Below are 19,245 nucleotides of genomic sequence, written 5' to 3'. Positions count from 1 at the left end.
CTCAAAAGGACCACAAAACTCAACCGCACCGACTGGACTCTCCGGGCCCACAGTCTCACACCATGCCCTAATGCGCCACGTGTACGAACGGCACCAGCCACCGGTGGGAACAAAACAAAGGGACATTCTTTTCTTATACGACAAAAAGTACACACACCCAATTGTCCAAGCCCACCGACACACCCATCCGCCTTCTCGCGGGTCAGCGTTGGCGACGAGGTCGGCGTCCGGGAGCCTACAAAACGTGCACGAAGCGTCCGTGTTCTCTCACTTAATCAGTTCCAGCGGAACATCCCACCGCGGCAACCACCTCTACCTTTCCTCCTCCTCCCCTCTTTCTCTCTCTCCCTGCCTTCTTTGTTTCGCTTTCCTTTCTCTATTAAATCCCCCCTTCTTCGCCCCGATGATTAGACCCTGAAAGCCAAGAGGGGGGCGGAAAGCCGGAAACCTCCTCCTTCCCCCTCTTCTTCGACCTCAGAAATAAATAAAAAAACTCGCCTCTGCCCAATTCCCCCTCTCTTCTCCGCCCTCGAAAAAGATCTCAGAAACTCTAAATTTCCCACAAATTTCCTCCTTCCCCCATCCAATTCCAGCCTAAATCCGCAGTTTCCTTCGATTTCTCTAGATTCGACATCAGATCTCGCTCCTTCGCCCCCGATTTTAGGATCTCGATCCGTCTTCCTCAGGATCGAGGGCTTCTTCGATCCTGACGTCGGCTAGGTTTTCTTATGTGGCTTCGAGTTCCGAGGGATTCGAGGCTTTGATGTCGATTCCGGCGAAGACCGACGATGCCGTCGAGATCCGGGAGGTGTGGGCGGACAACCTCGAGGCTGAGATAACTGTGATTCGAGACATCGTTGACCAGTATCCCTTTGTGGCCATGGACACCGAGTTCCCCGGCGTCGCGATCACCCCCGTCCGCGCCTTCAAGGACATCGCTGATAAAAACTACCAGACCCTCCGCGCCAACGTCGACCTCCTCCACCTCATCCAGATCGGCTTCACCTTCTCCGACGACGCCGGCAGACTCCCGCTCTCCCCCTCCGGCGGCGGCCGCCGATGCGTATGGCAGTTCAACTTCCGGGAGTTCGACGTGGACCACGACGTTGCCAACCCCGACTCCATCGACCTTCTCCGCCGTTCCGGCATTGACTTTAAGAAGAACCGGGAGTGCGGGGTTGACGCCCTCCGCTTCGCCGAGCTCCTCATGTCCTCCGGTGTCGTGCTTAATGACTCGGTCCAGTGGATCGCATTCCATGGCGCGTATGACTTTGCGTACCTCCTCAAGATCCTGACTTGCCGCAGGCTCCCGGAGACCTCAGAGGCGTTTTCTGATCTCGTCAGCACGTTCTTTCCTACAGTTTATGACATCAAGCACCTGATGAGATTCTGCAACAATCTCTATGGGGGGCTCAACAAGGTCGCCGAGCAGCTGGATGCTGAGCGAATTGGGTTCTGCCACCAGGCGGGCTCCGACAGCTTGCTCACAGTTCGTGTCTTTTGGAGGTTGAAGGAGAAGTACTTTGATGGGTCCATTGAGAGCTATGCTGGATTGTTGTATGGTCTTGAGACTTGAGAGAATATTTGGAAAAGGGGAAAATGTTATAAATAAGTTAATGAATTTCAGAAAAAAAAAAGCTTCCTTTGGTGAATACATGTTGGTGTGATCTTTTCCTCATCTGTTTGCTTACATATATCTTTGGTTGGTAGAAGCAATGGCTTCTTTGCTGGTTCTGATTACCTTATCTTATAGCTTTTGTGCATGCTAGAGTTTTAGGATTGCATCTCATGGATTTATTCTTCATGAATTTGTGGTGAATCATCATGATGCTCCAGATTTTTGAGTTGGGGCAGGTATGCTTTAGGAGTCTTCTTGCTTGGTCATTCTTCAAGTTCTGATCATTGCTCCATCGGTTTGGCAATCTGAAATATCTTTTGATTATTATTGTTCCATCCACTCTTCTGTTGTCGGGAGGTTGAAAGATGCTTCATCAAATAGAAACAACTCCTATTAAAGAACATCGTATCATTCAAGGTATGCATGTGTATAACTCTTAAATGTTTCAAGCTTTCCTTCTCATTTCTTGAGCTTTATATTTTACATTGCTATCTCTAATTTAATAAAACTCAAAACTATGTTGATTCTTCTTTTCATGTTAAATGAGATGCTCGACATGGTCATGCATTTACCATATTTTTCTTGGGCATCACAGCTTTAATCGATAGAGGGCATCCTTAGTCTATTTCTCCATGTGCTTGTGAGCAAAAAACTATTGTTTGCCATTATGTAATGCATGGTTTTACCAAGATTTTTTTTAAAAAAAAAATTCTGGTACCAAATCCTGTATTGTAATTCCATTGGAATGTTACAGTATTGGTATCGATGTGATGTACCAAAACTGAAAATATCGAAAAAAATGAAAAACCGTCACTATCAACTGGTATGGTTGGTGCGGTATGCATCAGTATGCACTGGTATGGCCGGTAGCATATCGGAATGGATGGTTTTAGTGTCCCCGCACCCATTCTTGTGCCGGTTTTGCATCTGAATGGTATGGTACTGATGACACCATCCCATTTTGTGGTATTTAAATCTGTGATTTTTTTTAACATCTACTATTACACCTTGATCTTTGGATTGATGAAAGTCATCGGTAAAATGTCAGTATTGATGAACATTGGTTATATGGCGAAGATATGTGTGAGGAAGTAGTTTTTTGGGTTTAGAGATGGAGGAAGTTTGTGGAAACAAGAGGTGAGGCTTAGATGATAATGCAGTAAAGTGGACTGGGAACTGAGATGGTTGTAATTAATTTTATCTTGAATTAAGCATTAGGATGGGGTTTAGATCCTTTTTCAATGACCAAAGGAATGATATGCACATGTTAAAATTTCGCCTATGGAGATGGATATGTGAGACCTGGTCTCGATGCAAGAAGTTTTGGATAGTCCAAAGGCAAATCTTTGTACTAATTCTGCTATATGGAAAACCTGAAAATTTTAACCCATCTATTAAATGTGGACTTAGATCGTCTGTCTCCTAACTGATCGTATCAACATGTTAGTGATATAGTGTCAAGATGAAGGATTAGAGGTATTTGGAGGTAAATGGGATGTATTTTAAGGATGGAATTGTAATGGCAAGCCTCAACCAGATCTGATGTAGTGATAAGGTGGAGGCCTGTCTTAGACTCCAGGCATTGGGATTAGAGATGAATGTACAAGCTTTTAAAGGGGTTCTATTGGACTGTTCTCCAGGAATTGGTAATGGACTGGTTGAGACAAAACCAGTCATTAGTTGAAAAGGGTAGGCTGGATTCCTAGGGTTTTTAGGATTAAGTGTTGGCAATTGAATTCAGGAGCTTGAATTCGGAACGTATCTGGATAGATTGTAAAGGTGTTTAAGGCACTGTAATTAGTTTTTGAGACACTGTTGACAGATACGTAAATTTTGTGCATTTATTTAGGTATTTGTCAAAAGAAGAGAATGTAAAAAGTTTTTATGATTTACTGTGGCTTGGAAAATATATCGGATTCCTAGATGGCGTGTTTAGTGTACTTGGAGGGAAGTGATCCATGTTTTTGGCTGCAAAAGTGATCTCATTTTTGGAGGCCGGATGTTCAGTGGGCAATAATGGGGAGGAGGAAGTGATTCAGCATTAGTTGTTGGTTTAGGGAGGCAGTTGATTGGTGGCTTGAATGAAGACATGAGGGGTGGCTGTTTGGTGGCTTTGTTAGACTACAAGGTATAGGGTTCATAATATACTATGACAGAAAATAGGTAGACTACCAAGTTTAAATAGCTTATCAACTAGAGCTCTACAAGTTTTTGATTACATTAAACTATCTTCTAGTGATTCATCTACCAAGCTGATCTTCACTTTCTACATTAAACCATCTTCGAGGTAGTATGGCATGACTCATCAACCACTTTGGTTTGATTTAGAAATTTTGCAAGAAAATTTAGAAGATCATATGATGAGAGGGAATATGGACACCTATGGAAAACTAGAATTATTAGACTAGAAATTCTTTGAAAATCATTTTGTTTAAGTACAAAATGAATATATTAGAATTTGATTAACTTTGGTTGAAATGGATTTATTTTTTTTTTTTTTAAATGGTTTTAGAAGCTTAAGTCATTTTTGAGCATGATAGGATACCAATGATGTTTATTGTGACTACAATGTACTTTTATATTATGGTTTCTATAAAGTTATCAAGCACATACACAAGTGCAACATAAACTATAGAAGTAAGGAAAAAAAGATCTCAGTCTACATCATCAGGGAAGTGTCGACCTTTTTTATTTTAAACTAAACAAATGGAACTGCACCCTTCATTTCAATGAACTTAGAACTTTTTACTGCTACTACTGGAGGATCCGTGCGAACGTGTGTTTAGTCCCACATAGGTTATTCACTAGGTAGATCTTGGGTACTTATATAGGATCAAGAAACCTAAATAATACTTTCCGGCTAGTTATTTTGGGTGAGGTCCTGGGTTGTTACAAATGGTATAAGAGCAGACTCGACTTATGGCTCATGTGAACTAGGGAACACTGTAGCACGGGCTTATTGAAGCTGACCACGGGTCAATCGTGGTGCTTGCGATTAGATTTGAATGGATTTAGACTCTTAGCCTGGTGAGAATGCCATGCCTTAAAACGGGGAAAGAATGTGCATGTGTTTAGTCCTACATCTGTTATTCGCTGGGTAGATCTTGGGTACTTATATAGGATCAAGAAATTCAAATAATAGCTTATGGCTAGCCATTTTCGATGAGGTCCTGGGTTGTTACAACTACTGATATAACCAAATGCAAAATAGAATAATATGTTAGATTGCTTGAAAGAACTAGTGCATTGCATCATAAGTTGTTTGATATTTGCCAAGTTTCGATTTTTGAAGTATCTTCATGTTGTTTGATATGGTGCAATATAGAACCAGACACAGATATGCTCTTTCATGTCCAAAATGCAGCAGATGCTTGTGACAACTATCAGGTGTCAAATGCAGACTTTGTTGTGGTATCTTATTTAACAGCTTTATAGAAGCTGGTTCAGAGTTCTTGGAAGCTACTTCTTTGAAGCTTCCGCATACATAGTATGCATGATTGCCACTGATTCTGCAGTTTTTTTGGGGTGTAGGGTGTAAACTATTGAAGTTTCATTTAATTGCAACCTTGCTTGATGTATCTGTTTAGGACACAGCATGTTTAGGTTTTTATGAGTACAGCCACAACATGAGGATATAACTTGATTAAGTCAAAGGATTGGTTTTGCCCAGCGGTTTCATGTAAAGGTCCTTGCTGGAGAGCAGGATTTATTACTTGTAAATATCGAGATATTTGAGTAAAAAAAAAGATCCTTATTCTTGATTGACTTAGCAGCTACCTATGACCATATTCCTGATGGCCATTTACCATGATATATGATGTCTGCAATGTCTCTTGTTCTTCCCTTATCCATGCAATTTTCTATGTGCCTATGATGTGCTTCCATCATCCCATTTATCATTAGTTGCATTCATCCTAGCTAGTACAATTAAAAATAGCTCACTTCTTTGATTTTAAAGTATTTTCCACATTTGCTTGAGTATGTAATGCCTGCCTTTTGGTTAAACCGTAACTATTGAGTTTCTATATTTTCTGACCGACTCCCCTTGTTGCCCATAGGCTTAGGCTTTATTTTATTATTTTAGTTTTTGTTTGGATTCATGGGCAGGAAATGATGTGCATGATTTTGGGCGAGGGATATAAAGTATTTTGCCCATGGGGATTTGAGAGCTAGTATTGCCGACTGAGAGTTTTTTCTGATGGCTTGTCCATTCATTCCAAGATCACTAATCATAGGAATTTTTTTCCCCTAGATAGTGGTCAGTGTAATTGAGTTAAGTTATTTTATCTTTAGACCTCTTTTATCAGCAAATGGTTTGTACACAGGTAGAAATATTAGATTTTTTTTAGCTTGTATGCTTTATAAGGGCGATCTATTGCCAAAAAATTATCTGACAATGGCATTCGTATAGTTCAAGTAGTGAATATTCACATTTTTTTTTAAAAAAAAGTTTTGTTGATTGCAAATCTAACAAAAAAACTGAAGTGGATCCCTGTCTATGATCTTTGAAAGGGCATGCCTGCAGTTGTGACCTGTAGAATTGTTGAAGGGATGCTGTGAATAACTGCAGTAGTCTTATTTAAATCAGCCAGTTTTTTTCTTTTCACTCACTCTGATTGTTAGTGAAGTTCTATCAGTCTCTTTACATCATGTTCTTCGAATATGTAATACTCATTGCAGTCTCATATCTGTGTATGGCAAATGCTAATGAGTATCTGTGAACTTTTCAAATACCTGCTTGAACTTGCTTTGTTGATGGCCATTACTATTGTGATGGACACACCCTGGAAATCAGAAGACAAGGTTACAGAGCCAATCATCTTAAGCTATTTGTTAGTCTCCTTTTGCTTTTATTTAAAATGATTAAATATTTTAGTATATGTCTAAGAGGCAGGGTTAATGGACACCAAAGTCCAAACATCCTCCACTGCCTCAGAGATCTTCAAGATTGTAATTTTTCATGATGAGAAAATATGCACGGATTGGATATCATAGCGTTGCTTTGATTCAAGCATGGAAAGAGTATTGATCATAACCATTAGAAAAGCAACATCTTTGTATATTTCGACAATATATTTAAGTTTCATTAATAAACTAAAAATAAGAAGCAAAATGAAAAATTAATGAATCAGGCGTGGATCCGGTCGGATTCGGGTTGTCGGTTTCTACATCCGACCCGAACGCGGCCGAAAGAACCGGATCAAAATTGCCGACTTCTACTCTTCTAGGGCCTTCTCTAGGGTTCCTCCACTATAAATACTGGGGCTGGGGCTCTGTTCCTCCGCTAAGGCTCATTAGTTTAAGTATGAGGCTTATGGGAGAGCGATGGAGGTCTGGTTTTTGGGAAGGGTTGCCGCCTCCTTGCGTCTTTATCTTCTCCCAAGCCGATGATTCTTGACCAATGCCCACAACCCTTCCTGAGGGGAGGCAAAATGGATCGTCCTACCCCAGCGTGGGGCTACCATTTCTCCGTCTCGGCCGGCGGCTTCTCGGCTTCCTCCGGCGTGGTCACCCTCAGGCCAAATTTGAACCACAACACTTCCCCTTCCTCAAGCACCGCAGGGGATCCGGAATCGGATCGCAGTTGTATCCTTCGCGCGAAAGAATGATTCATCTTCCTTCGAGCCAATGCATCGTTGGATCATTCACTGCTCGGTTTGAGATCCCTCTTCTCCCCCTTCCTCTTCCTTTTCTTGGTCTTCCGGCCGGATCTTTTCCTCTCTCTCTCTCTCTCTCTCTCTCTATGCTTTAGAGGCGATGATGATGATAATGTTTATCTCCAGATCCTTGCGATTCGGTTCGAGCTTTTAAGCGATTGTCTTAAGTGATGGAGAATCTCAGATTCTTGGTGCGTAAACCCTATGCCTCGATCCTCTCTTCTTGTTTTCCATCCTAATGGACTGATGGCGGGGCAGCTCGGATGGCCGCCAAGGCAACCGCTGCAGCCGTGCCTTTAGGATGGGGTTCAGAAAAGGGTGGAGAGGAAGGGAATCATATAATGTGATCGATCAAAGGCGAATCTGAGCCTCCCCCCCTCCTTTTCCTTCCTCTATTTTATTTTCATCTGTTTGTTTCTTTGTTTCTTTTACGGTGATTTCTTTTTCTAGGGTTAGGTCTTAATGTTATGACAAGGATTTGCATTTATTTTGCTTTTCCTATGTTTCTTTTGTATTAGTATGTCATTCGTTATATTCTGATATATTTTTATTTTTTTTCCCAAACATTCTAAGCATAGTCTATGAAATTTTCAGGGAAATCGTATAAAGAAGCCGGTATTTTCTGTTATGATGATATTTTTATTTAATGTAACCTATCATATAATATGAAAACCACAGTTATTTGTTGATGATATTTGATGCTTTTTATTTTTTTGAATATCTTTTGTTATTTATTGGGATTTTCCGCCGTAGTTTTCCCCTTATCTATATGTATTGGACCCTTTGGGAATTGGGAATCCGGAAAGCTTATTAATTTGTATTGGAAATTTCGCCGATTTGGTGCACGTTCCGGGTTTTCACATGGTATTTTCGGTCGATAAGAGCCGATCGATGATTCTACATAGTATTTTTTTTAATATTTTTGGTACATTTCATAGTATTTTTGTTGTTTCTATTTTTTTTTTTAAGCATTTCGACTTCATCTCTTACTTTGGCCATTCGTGAATTGTTGGACTCCCGAGGCTCGTTTGATTTGTGGGAAGCATTTTTTTCTTTTAGAAATATAATTTATGAAAATATAATTTTTGGAAAGAGAATGCTTAAAAAAGTAGTTTTGGTATGTTTGATTGATAATGAAAAAGTGACAAATTTTTAGAATGCTTATGTTTGTTTGGACGGAAAAGTTAGGTTGGGCGGAAAAGTTATGTGTATGTTTTATTATATTTTTAATAAAAATTAGATTTTTAATGTTTCTTCAGAAATATATGTGAAAGCTGCTATCTAAAGACGAAGCAACTATGACGTCGAGACCGACATTTCTCAGAACATGCTTTGGCTGTTACGCTAATTGACCATATGGCTGTCGACCTTGGTGTTCTTGCAGCTCTGCTGTTCGTCTCGCATGATAATATTGGTGTACATCGGATGCTATACCTGCCAACCACGGCATCTGGGAGCTATCTCAGGTGGGCTCTTCACCCTTCTACAGGCCACCTCGGTCCCGTTAGTCCAGCTACGGGCAGCGGGGGAGGGTGTGCCTGCAGCATTGGCTGTCCTCCACCCCTCCAAGCCGTGCATCTAAGGTGATTCAAACACTCTAATAAGCTGGGTTAGCGGTCGATGGATACCTTAAAAATCTTTAATTGCATGACGGCCTGCTTGTCTTTTAAGTGCATGACGGCCTGCTTGACTGACTACGCTGCTGCCCATTTCGCAATGTGGTTGCCGATTACCTTGAATGTACTGCGACTTGTTGGGTTCAAGGCACTGGACCCATGATTTTCCTTTGGAGTTATTGTAATTAGTTTTATTATTTAATATACAAAAGTAAAAAAAAAGGTTTAAATCTCACTTTTCAATTTCTCTAAATTTGTTATAATTATTTTTCTGAATTATGGCTGAAAGTGGGTCAGATTATATTCGTTTTTGTTTCCGATTTAGATTTGATTTGGATACTATTTTTTTTGTCCAATTGGATTTGGATATAGATTCAGATGGTTGGCCCAAAAACTTTTTGGATACAAATGGGAATATATCAGATTTTCTCAAATTCGGATTTCGTTATTTATATAAAAAGGACAAGTTTAAGTAAGTTAAATCAAGAAATTAAGTAAGTGATTAATTAAATTTAAGTTATAAAGGAATTTAGATATCGGATGATCGTCAGTAATTTAAATATAAAATATTGGATTCAAATAAAATGCTTTGAATCACCTTGCACATGTTACATGGCTTAAATTCTTTTTTTGTTAGTTTTTCCTCTTTTTTTTATTGCTTTCAAGCAATTAGAATTTTTAAGGGTCCGTTCATTTAGAGGTCGTGATGAGCAATCTTTAGCGGTATATTTTTTATGATATTATTAGATTTTATTACTGATAAATATTTGTCAATTATATTTTTTAGTTCATTTTTTTTTGGTCATGTCTTCATCATTAGTTTTTATTATTGAATTTTGCTCAAATTTGATTAATATTTAAAAAATATTAAATTTATTATGCTTGGATAAAAAAATATGGATATTTTTAATATTTTATTTGTATTTGTTTATAATAAATATGAATATGTTTAATATTTGATTCGTATCCATATTTTTTTTATAAAAAATATGGATATTAAAATTTTGATGTTTTTTTAATATCTATATTTGTATTTAATGAAAAAGGTAGATACAAATATGAATATATCAATATCTGATTCGTTTTCAGCCCCATTTTTAAGTGGTTTGAGTTGAAGGGGCTTGAATGGATTGCTTCATTTTCTCTGTCTAACTGAATGTACTTTTATAATCTAACAACCAATGCAAGGTTAAATTTAAAGCAAAATTGAATCAATTATTTGAAAGGTAAAACAAAATAAATATATTAAGTTATATTTATCTTTATTTTTTAAGGTTAGAAGTCTCATATTTCTGTGCCTATGTGTGTATGTCACATAGGTATCTTGCCAGTGTGATTAACATTTTTTTCGAGACTAAGGCCCTGTTTGGGGGAGCTGTTGGCAGTAGAGCTGTTGGAAGTAGAGCCGTTGGAAGTAGAGCTGTCTGAAGTAGAGCTGTTATAAAAATCTGTTTGCTGTTTGGTAACTACATTCGTAAAGTGCTGTGGTATTTTGTTTTGTGTTTGGTAAACAAACTGAGAAAGTACTTTTATATGACAAAATTACCATAAAGGACATTGCATAGTATTATACAACACAACATAATAAAACATAACATAAATTAATACATAAATATACGATATAGTATAATATTATTGTAATATAAAATAATATTATGTTAATATAGTATAATAGTAATAAAATTATTAGAGTAAATTAATATTTAGTAATATAACATAATATTAAATTATTTAACATAACATATTAATGTATTATGATATAATGTAATATATATTATATTTATAATATAATACAATAATAAAAGTATAAAATATTATAATTATTAGTATAAATTAATTTTTCATAATATAACATAATATTAAATTATTTAAAATAACATATTAACGTATTATAATGTAATGTAATATAATACAATATTTATAGTATAATACAATAATAAAGGTATAAAATATTATAATTATTAGTATAAATTAATTTTTCATAATATAACATAATATTAAATTATTTAACATACCATATTAATGTATTATGATATAATATAATATGATATTATATTTATAGTATAATACAAAAATAAAGGTATAAAATATTATAATTATTAGTATAAATTAATTTTTCATAATATAACATAATATTAAATTATTTAACATAACATATTAATGTATTATGATATAATATAATATGATATTATATTTATAGTTTAATACAACAATAAAGATATAAAATATTATAATTAATGTTATAAATTATTTTTTCATAATATACCATAATATTAAATTATTTAAAATAACATATTAATGTATTATAATGTAATGTAATATAATACAATATTTATAGTATAATACAATAATAAAGGTATAAAATATTATAATTATTAGTATAAATTAATTTTCCATAATATAACATAATATTAAATTATTTAACATAACATATTAATGTATTATGATATAATATAATATGATATTATATTTATAGTATAATACAAAAATAAATGTATAAAATATTATAATTATTAGTATAAATTAATTTTCCATAATATAACATAATATTAAATTATTTAACATAACATATTAATGTATTACGATATAATATAATATGATATTATATTTATAGTATAATACAAAAATAAAGATATAAAATATTATAATTATTAGTATAAAATAATTTTCCATAATAATTTTTCTTAATTTTTCATAAAATAATTTTTCGCGGTCCAGGGGCTCTTCTTCATGGTCCACGCTCGAGGAGGACCTCAGCATGGGCCACGAGGTTGATGATAAAAAAAAACAATAGATTGATTTTGGAAGGTATGGAAAAGGATTAAAATTTTTTTCTTCTAAAAATGTGGTTCAAGAGATGCATACAAAAATTAAAAAGAAAAATACCTTTTCTTACGGAAGGGAGTCTGACGGCTTGGGTTCTTAGCTCCAGCAGATTTTTAGGTTTATACAGGGATAAACTATGTAATTATGTTATTTTAATATGGGCATTTTTATCAAAAATATAGCTTTCCGAAAAAGCTAAAACAGCTTCCTCCCAAAAGCTCCAAATTGGAGCTTTCTCCCAAAAGCTGTTTTCAGCTTCCCGCAAAAGCTGAAACAGCTTTTTGAAAAATTTACCAAACACAGTTTTTCATCTAAAAGTACTTTTGGAGGGCCAGAAAGTGCCAAAAGCTCCCCCAAACAGGGCCTAAAGCGGTGTGCTTCTTACCGATATCTGGCTTATGTGTGATTTCTACTCGGAGAGAAATTTTAATCTTGCGGAATAACATCGTTCAGGGCTCAACCGTGAACCCCATTTAAATAAACCGCAACAGAATTAATGCTCGAGTCATGAAGAAATTATACAGAACTTATGAAGGAACAAAACACCCCATACAAAGGAAATAAAAGGATTAGAAGAGGAGGAAGAAGATGGAAGGGAAGGGAAGAAAAGAGGAGAGGGAAGAGAGAAGAGGGAAAGTTTGTTTTAGCCTTGAAGATCCTATGAAAATATGAGTGTTTCCATGAACAGCAATGTTGATGGTACCCGCTCGGTCGGGCCCCACCACCTGGGAAGGGACCGTTGTGTTTCCACGAACCTCCGTGGAAGCATTCGGTCAAGGTGTGCATTCACACGTGTGAAGTACAAGTGCGTTACGGACGGTGGTAACAATGTTAAAGGTCTCCATCTCCGGCCAAGAGTCCATGACGCGGTTAGTTCGGGCGAGAACCCCTTCGGGAGCATGCCGTATCCACCTCCTAGGAGACTCTCCTCTCTCACGCTCTCTCCTGTGCCGACACCATCTCCAAGTCGCGCGAACGAGGTAACGAGAAGATGGAAATCCAACGCGGAAATCCACCCACACTGGGTCCCAACCATCGCGACCCACCCATCCAAATCCAACGGTCCATCCTTCATCCCTCCCCTATATAAAAGCCAAGAATCTGTTGCCCCCTTTTGTGTCATACATGGGCCGGTCAACGCCAACCCCCTTTCTTCCCTTCTTCCCTTCTCTCCGCAGCTTCCATCAGAAGAGCCCCAGATCCGAGATCTTTCCTCGTCCCTGCCTCAACTTCTGTTCCCAGAAGCTTCCTCTTTGTTGCTCTTTTCAGTAGCAAAGACCGCTACTGCCGGCCACTGTAACCAACCAGAGCAGTAACAACTATCTCAGATTAAGACTAAGAATCTGTAATATTCTCGTACCATGAGGGGTGAGAAGAGACCGCCACCCACAGAATGGGAAAGAGAGGTGGCGGCGCCGGAGACCTCCTCCTCGTCGGCAGCCGCCGCCGCCGCCGCCGCCGCCAAGAGGCCTAAAGTGCCAGCTCTCACTGGGTTGGTTTCTATTCTTCTGAATTTCATAATATTAGATAGAGAATTGATATTTTTGTGTGTTTTAAACTATTTCGTGGTTTTGTGGGAGCAGTGTTATAGTAGAAGCGCTGAAGATGGATGGCCTGCAGAGGCTCTGCTCCACTCTAGAGCCTCTTCTTCGCCGGATTGTGAGTTATTGAACGTCCTTCGTGTTTTGGTTCTTTATTATTTGAGTTGTATGTATTGAAATTCTTATGCTGCTTTCATGTTTTCTTAGCTTAGTTGCTTGAGAATTATGTTGCTGCAACCTTGTTAGAACACTTCAACCGATTTCAGAGAATTGACATGGCCATATGTGTTGGTGGAGGTAAATTCATGGGAGTAAGACATGTTTGAGTTGTCCGCCTGTACTGGATCTCCTTTATTTGTTGGCTGTTCAAAAGGATTCTGAATGGCTTCTGTTGATGCCAATTGTGGGTTAAAATCAAACCTAACATGCATTCAAGATAAAGCAATGCAGAGTACACATAACACCATATTAAAAAATGGTACATGAATAAGGTCACATGAATACTTTAAGGATGTATCAACATAACAGATGATCGGGATTTAGACATCATTCTCTTCTCAGTTCTGAAGTCAGAAGCTTGCCGGTATAGTAGTTAGTGATTGAGAGCATGCCTTGGTAGAAAGGTAAGGTTGCTTCGTTGTGACATGGGTGTCACGGGTTGCTTGATTGCATGCATCTGACCCTCTCTAGACCTTGTAGTAGCAAGAGCCTCCTATATTAGGACACCCTTTTTAGATGTGGTTGTGATTATTTTGGAAGTTGCAAATCATGATGACAAATTTAGGCAGGGTTTGGTTGCCTTAAGGGCAGTATAGCCCTTCCATTAGTTCTTTAATGTTTAGTTTTGGTTTCAGTTACTTATGGAATTTTAGTTGCCTTTGGACAAGAGTATATTGCAGGCCTACCTGCAGGATGCGGTCAAAAGGAGAAATCCATTTTGCAGTTCTCTCTGTGCAGTGAAAATATAAGCTAAATTGTCCAAAAGATGCACACTTTTTGGGAGAGGAATGATAAAAATGTACGGACATTATGGCAGGAATGTGTTCGTAGCATCCTGCCAAATTCCATGTTGCAATTTAGAAGATAAAATTAGAATACTGGATAAAGTATTGAATATTTTAATTTGTTGTTTCATAGATAATAATTTCTTCTCTAAAGAAATTAGATTATCAAGGTTATTTATCTGTTGATCTAAATAGGAAGTGGGGCTTGCTCTCATATTTACTTATCCTATTGCATTTCACATGGAACAACAGGTCAGTGAAGAAGTGGAGCGTGCATTGACAAAATTAAGCTGTGCCAAGCTGACTGGAAGGTGGGATATTTAATTATTTAATATAAATAATGTCAACCAATCACAAAAAATTATCATGTATCAAGTCACAGTGGTGTATATAAGTTTGTATCAGAATGTAATAAGTTGACAAGCTAATTGCATACCACGGAGCATACTCCATAGCTTGGTCTTATCTGTTTAGATCCTTCCATTATATGTTGCCCATAATATCTCCACGTTTTCTCTTGCTGCTGTGTATTCATGAAGTCTTCATGTAGCTTTTGATACTTTTCATTGTAGAGCCAAATTTATAGCAATAACAACACTTTGATATCTGGGGTCCTATGGTTTAGACTCAGGACTCATTGCAATTTGTAATTCTGCATATATATATATTGGTTTTGGTTCAATTTAGCAATAGAATCCTATCTCCTTTTGCAATGTTCCTTAGTTGTGATCTGACAATAACTACTTTTGTAATCTCAATACCTAATACAATGTCAATTGAGACAATAGAAACCATGAACCATCTTCCTAAAAATCAATAGTCAGTTCTATTTGTTATAAATACCAATTTTAATGTAAGTATTGTTCTGTAAATATATGAACTGAGAGTTGCCTCGGTGATTATACCTCTCCGCCTAGCAGTTGAAGGTTCTCGGTTCGAGTCTTGGTTGGTGCATGTTTAAGAATTTGGACCTAGCGGTTGGGTCTCCTTCTCTTCCCTCAAAAAACAAAAAAAAAGAGTTCTGTAAATATTCCTCACATATTATTTTTCTGTGCATGTAGATAGGAGAATTGTCAACCATAGGTGATCACAGACATTGTGTATATAAAGTCTGCTGCATCGCAGTAATGGCATATTCTACCGTGATCCAACTTTTCCTCTGAAATTTTCTCCTTCTGTGACAACCACAGGGAGATGAGAACCTGAGTCCAAACCTTTGTATGCACACCTAAACAGCACTCTGACAAGATTTCATCTTGCTATGAGTCCCTTGTACATGTCTTTAGTTACACTGTATGATATGTTTAAACCTTTAATAATACCTGGTAATCACCTGCTTGTGGCACTTCATCAAGATCATAGATTTTTATTTAGTTTAATAGCCATCCTTTAACAGGAAATCTTATATACAAGAGAGGGGTAATGCGAGCAAGAAAAGGGCAAACTAATGAGGTAGTTGCTGCAATTGCAAAGCAATCCTACAAATCATTTCATAAAAATGTTTAATATTTTAGAAAGAAATACGTTAATAGGACAGTTTTCTCATTTTAATACTTGAAGAGGTCATTTGTAACAAGAGTGCGGGCTCTGGCACAATGGTAAGGTTCTCCATTTTGACCTGGGTATCATGGGTTTGAAATACGAAAATAGCCTCTCCATATGCAGGGGTAGACTGCATCCATCTAACACTTCCCAAACCTAGCAGTGGCAGGAGTCTCGTTCATTGGGGCTTACTTTCAGAGGACATTTGTAATATCAATTTTATGAATATCATTGGTTCCTTTGTCATATTAGAAGCTTCTGATTGTACGAAAACTCTAATGACAACCCACAACATTATTACTGTTCATGCTAATATATTGACTTTATCCCCACTCACAAACTCTTTTAGTGTTTCTTAAGAATTTTTTATGATCTGAGAGAAGAACGCTTTTTTACAGAGATGGGCCTATGGAGGAAAGTGTGATTTTGTTTACTTAGTAGGAAACTTTTTATTCTAGTTTTTACAGCTCTTTTGGAGAGAAAATGCTTTTTAGCTATTAGGAACATCTGACAATTTAAACTGCTGTCAAATTCAGCAGGTCCTCTCCCCAGAGAATAGATGGACCAGGTGGGAGGAAGCTGCAACTTCATTTCAGATCAAGGATGCCCCCTCACCTATTCACTGGAGGTAAGGTAGAGGGGGAACGGGGTGCAGCGATCCATGTTGTGTTGCTGGATGCAAACACTGGCATGATTGTCTCAGGGCCCGAATCGATGGCTAAACTAAATGTAGTGGTGCTGGAAGGTGACTTCAATGATGAAGCCGATGATGATTGGTCCCAAGAGCACTTTGAAAGCTATGAAGTGAAGGAGCGTGAAGGAAAGAGGCCACTTCTCACTGGTGACTTGCAGGTAACTCTCAAAGAAGGAGTTGGCACACTGGGAGAATTGATCTTCACAGACAATTCTAGCTGGATAAGGAGCAGAAAATTTAGACTTGGTTTGAAACTGGCTGATGGTTATTGCGATGGCATTCGCATTCGTGAGGCTAAGACTGAGGCATTTACCGTAAAAGATCACAGAGGAGAATGTAAGCTTTTGTATTCTGCTTTCTAAATGTTATATCATCTCTTTTATACTCTTTTTAAATCTTTTCAATGCATCATGATTTGATTTTTGCTGTCATCATTATAGTATACAAGAAACACTACCCACCTGCCTTACACGATGAGGTATGGAGATTGGATAGAATAGCGAAGGATGGAGCACTGCACAGGAAGTTGGTTAATGCCAATATAGTAACTGTTGAAGATTTCCTCCAATTTCTTGTCAGAGATCCGCAGAGATTAAGAAATGTGAGGACCCATTTTCACTTTCTAATATTCCTTTCATGTTCTCTCCACTTTTCTTCTTATCACCAATTTGCTCCTTTTAATTCCATTGAATTTGCTTACAAATTGTTCGTGGAGCTTTGACTGTATAGATACTTGGAAGTGCGGTGTCCAATAGGATGTGGGAGAATACAGTGGAGCATGCCAAGACTTGTGTCCTAAGTGGGAAGCTTTATGTATACTACTCTGATGAAATAAGAAGCAGTGGAGCTGTTTTTAACCACATTTATGAGCTTAGGGGACTTATTTCAAATGGCAAGTTTCTCTCTGTTGAATCACTCTCTCATGATCAAAAGGTATCGTGCTGCTGCTTATCAATGAGACTGTCGATAAAGGCTACATCACATGGATTGGTCATTATGTTTTTCTCTTTTTTAATTTTTGTTTCTTTCATGAATTATGTTTTATTGCCCACTTTTTGCCATCTTTAAACTGTGAAAAAAATTTATTTTCATCAATTAGCATGTGTTTTTGGGAATATTGGAATTAGTGTACTTTAAGCAATATGAAAGTTATGTTTATGGTTCCTTTTCTATCGAATGATTTAAAACTTCATGTGATATAAAGTACAATCTAAAACAGGTCTCAGTTGATCTATTAGTCAAGAGAGCATATGATGACTGGAACCATGCCATAGAGTATGATGGCCAAGACCTGCTGAATTCAGAAAAAAGTAGTCAGAAGGCACAACATCCGCCCACCACAGTCTATAACTCCCCCCTCGGCCATTGTTTCGTGCCGACGGCACACCCTGAAGGCTACCATTCTTCAAGCACTGGAACTTGTCTCCAGAATGAAGGAGCTCCCAGTGATCACTCAGCCCTGCTAGCTCTTGAAACACCACAAACATCATATGGCGGTGCTTGTACTTCAGGAGATTGGCCACATGCGCAAGAAGAGCAGAATTTCGATCATTACATGGAAGAGATCCGCATCAGGAGTTCGGAGATCTTAGAACACGGTGACATGCAGTGTTTGCTGAGCTCCTTTAGTACAGGTGGAATTGGAGGTTTTGGTAGCTCCAGTGAGGCTCATTATTCTTATCCTAGTGCTCACTTTGAGCCCCAGAGTGAGTTCATGTTTGGGCAGGAGCATAACCGAAATAACGCTAAGGCTGCGATAAGTTGGCTTAAGCTGAAAGCTGCTTTCAGATGGGGCATCTTCATTAGGAAGAAAGCTGCAGAGAGGAGAGCTCAGCTGGTGGAGTTGGACTGAATAAAGATGATAAAGTATTGATCATCCTCTTCTCTTCTATCTGAGTCTTCTGTATTCATGTCTGCTTTGGGAGAAATGGTAACATTGACGGCCTCTCGTAAAGACTGGATGATAGAAACCAGAGAATATGGCCAGCAACCAGCCTGTTGTCTATATATGAGCTTAACTCGTGGTCTAGAGATAATGCCAGTCAGCCTTCAATCAGTCTGAGCCTATTCTCATAAACCATGTTCTATTCCTAATACTATCACTTTGATTTAGTACAGACTTCTGTTCTCGCTATGGTATATGAATTTGCTGATTGTTGAAGTTTTGAGGCTTAACCTTGGAAACTTTCAGGTGTTTCAGTGTAGCTATTGGCCAGTTTCATCGTTGCATCTATGAGCTCCGATCCTTTGTAAATTTCACTGTGGAAGCTACCTCAGCTTTGTAATAAGGGCGTCAATTATTTCAGTTCATTGCTTGGTATCGTTTAAAATTTTGCTTCAGTTCCGTGATCTCATTGCAGTGATGATACAATCAGCAGAAGTGGAATCCAGTAAGTAATGAGCTGAATTGGGTATAATTGTCTGGAAAGATGAAACAAATGCTTTCAGGTGTATCAAGCTTTTGTCGAATTCTAGGCCTTAGGTATTCTGCAGGTAATTGGCTGTCATCGGTCTCATTACTCTCATCCATCTCGTCTGGGAAGCAACCGACAATACTCAAGTAGTGATTTCTAGATATGCCCAAAAATCTTGTTTATAGGTGTATGGATTGAGTGTCAGGAAGTAGAGCTGCGTGAGTATCTAGCAGACTTGATCAAAACTTGAGATCTTGCATCCAGATTTATTAAAATGCAGTCCAGTGCAAATAAAGTAGTTTGTGTTGCTGCAGGTAAAGTATTATGAAGGGA

The 19,245-nt window shown here is 37.8% G+C and overlaps 1 protein-coding gene and 1 pseudogene across 3 annotated transcripts; both read left to right on the top strand.

Moving 5' to 3' along the window:
* The first annotated feature begins 274 nt into the window (after positions 1 to 274).
* On the top strand, positions 275 to 9,126 carry LOC103712200 (putative CCR4-associated factor 1 homolog 7 pseudogene; annotated as a pseudogene). Its single transcript, XR_015970986.1, has one exon. The product of XR_015970986.1 is annotated as a putative CCR4-associated factor 1 homolog 7 pseudogene (transcript).
* On the top strand, positions 8,726 to 18,828 carry LOC103712187 (calmodulin-binding protein 60 E-like). Of its 2 annotated transcripts, XM_039116047.2 has the most exons (8): positions 8,726 to 8,858; positions 12,406 to 13,209; positions 13,301 to 13,376; positions 14,515 to 14,573; positions 16,344 to 16,834; positions 16,939 to 17,099; positions 17,228 to 17,431; positions 17,718 to 18,828. In XM_039116047.2, exons 2-8 carry the CDS (start codon positions 13,079 to 13,081, stop codon positions 18,348 to 18,350), a joined length of 1,755 nt encoding a protein of 584 aa, XP_038971975.2. In that variant the 5' UTR covers positions 8,726 to 8,858; positions 12,406 to 13,078; the 3' UTR covers positions 18,351 to 18,828. The 2 variants fall into 2 exon arrangements, with proteins under 2 accessions (XP_038971975.2, XP_088562492.1); XM_088706366.1 differs by lacking the exon at positions 8,726 to 8,858 and having other exon boundaries at positions 12,411 to 13,209; positions 16,341 to 16,834.
* Positions 18,829 to 19,245: the final 417 nt, after the last annotated feature.

The sequence above is a fragment of the Phoenix dactylifera genome, chromosome 11 (assembly GCF_051530095.1).
Source record: "Phoenix dactylifera cultivar Ajwa chromosome 11, Ajwa_hap1_PhDact_Kaust_v1.1, whole genome shotgun sequence".
Taxonomy (NCBI): Eukaryota; Viridiplantae; Streptophyta; class Magnoliopsida; order Arecales; family Arecaceae; genus Phoenix; species Phoenix dactylifera.
This window is presented reverse-complemented; position numbering and strand designations above follow the sequence as displayed.

What these genes read in the sequence shown, in the direction of transcription:
- LOC103712187 (XM_088706366.1), top strand. Translation starts at nt 13,079, where the DNA reads ATGAGGGGTGAGAAGAGACCGCCACCCACAGAATGGGAAAGAGAGGTG. An exon ending in TGTGCCAAGCTGACTGGAAG is followed by an intron (nt 14,574 to 16,340) that starts GTGGGATATTTA and finishes TGTCAAATTCAG; the next exon opens with CAGGTCCTCTCCCCAGAGAA. An exon ending in ATCCGCAGAGATTAAGAAAT is followed by an intron (nt 17,100 to 17,227) that starts GTGAGGACCCAT and finishes TTGACTGTATAG; the next exon opens with ATACTTGGAAGTGCGGTGTC.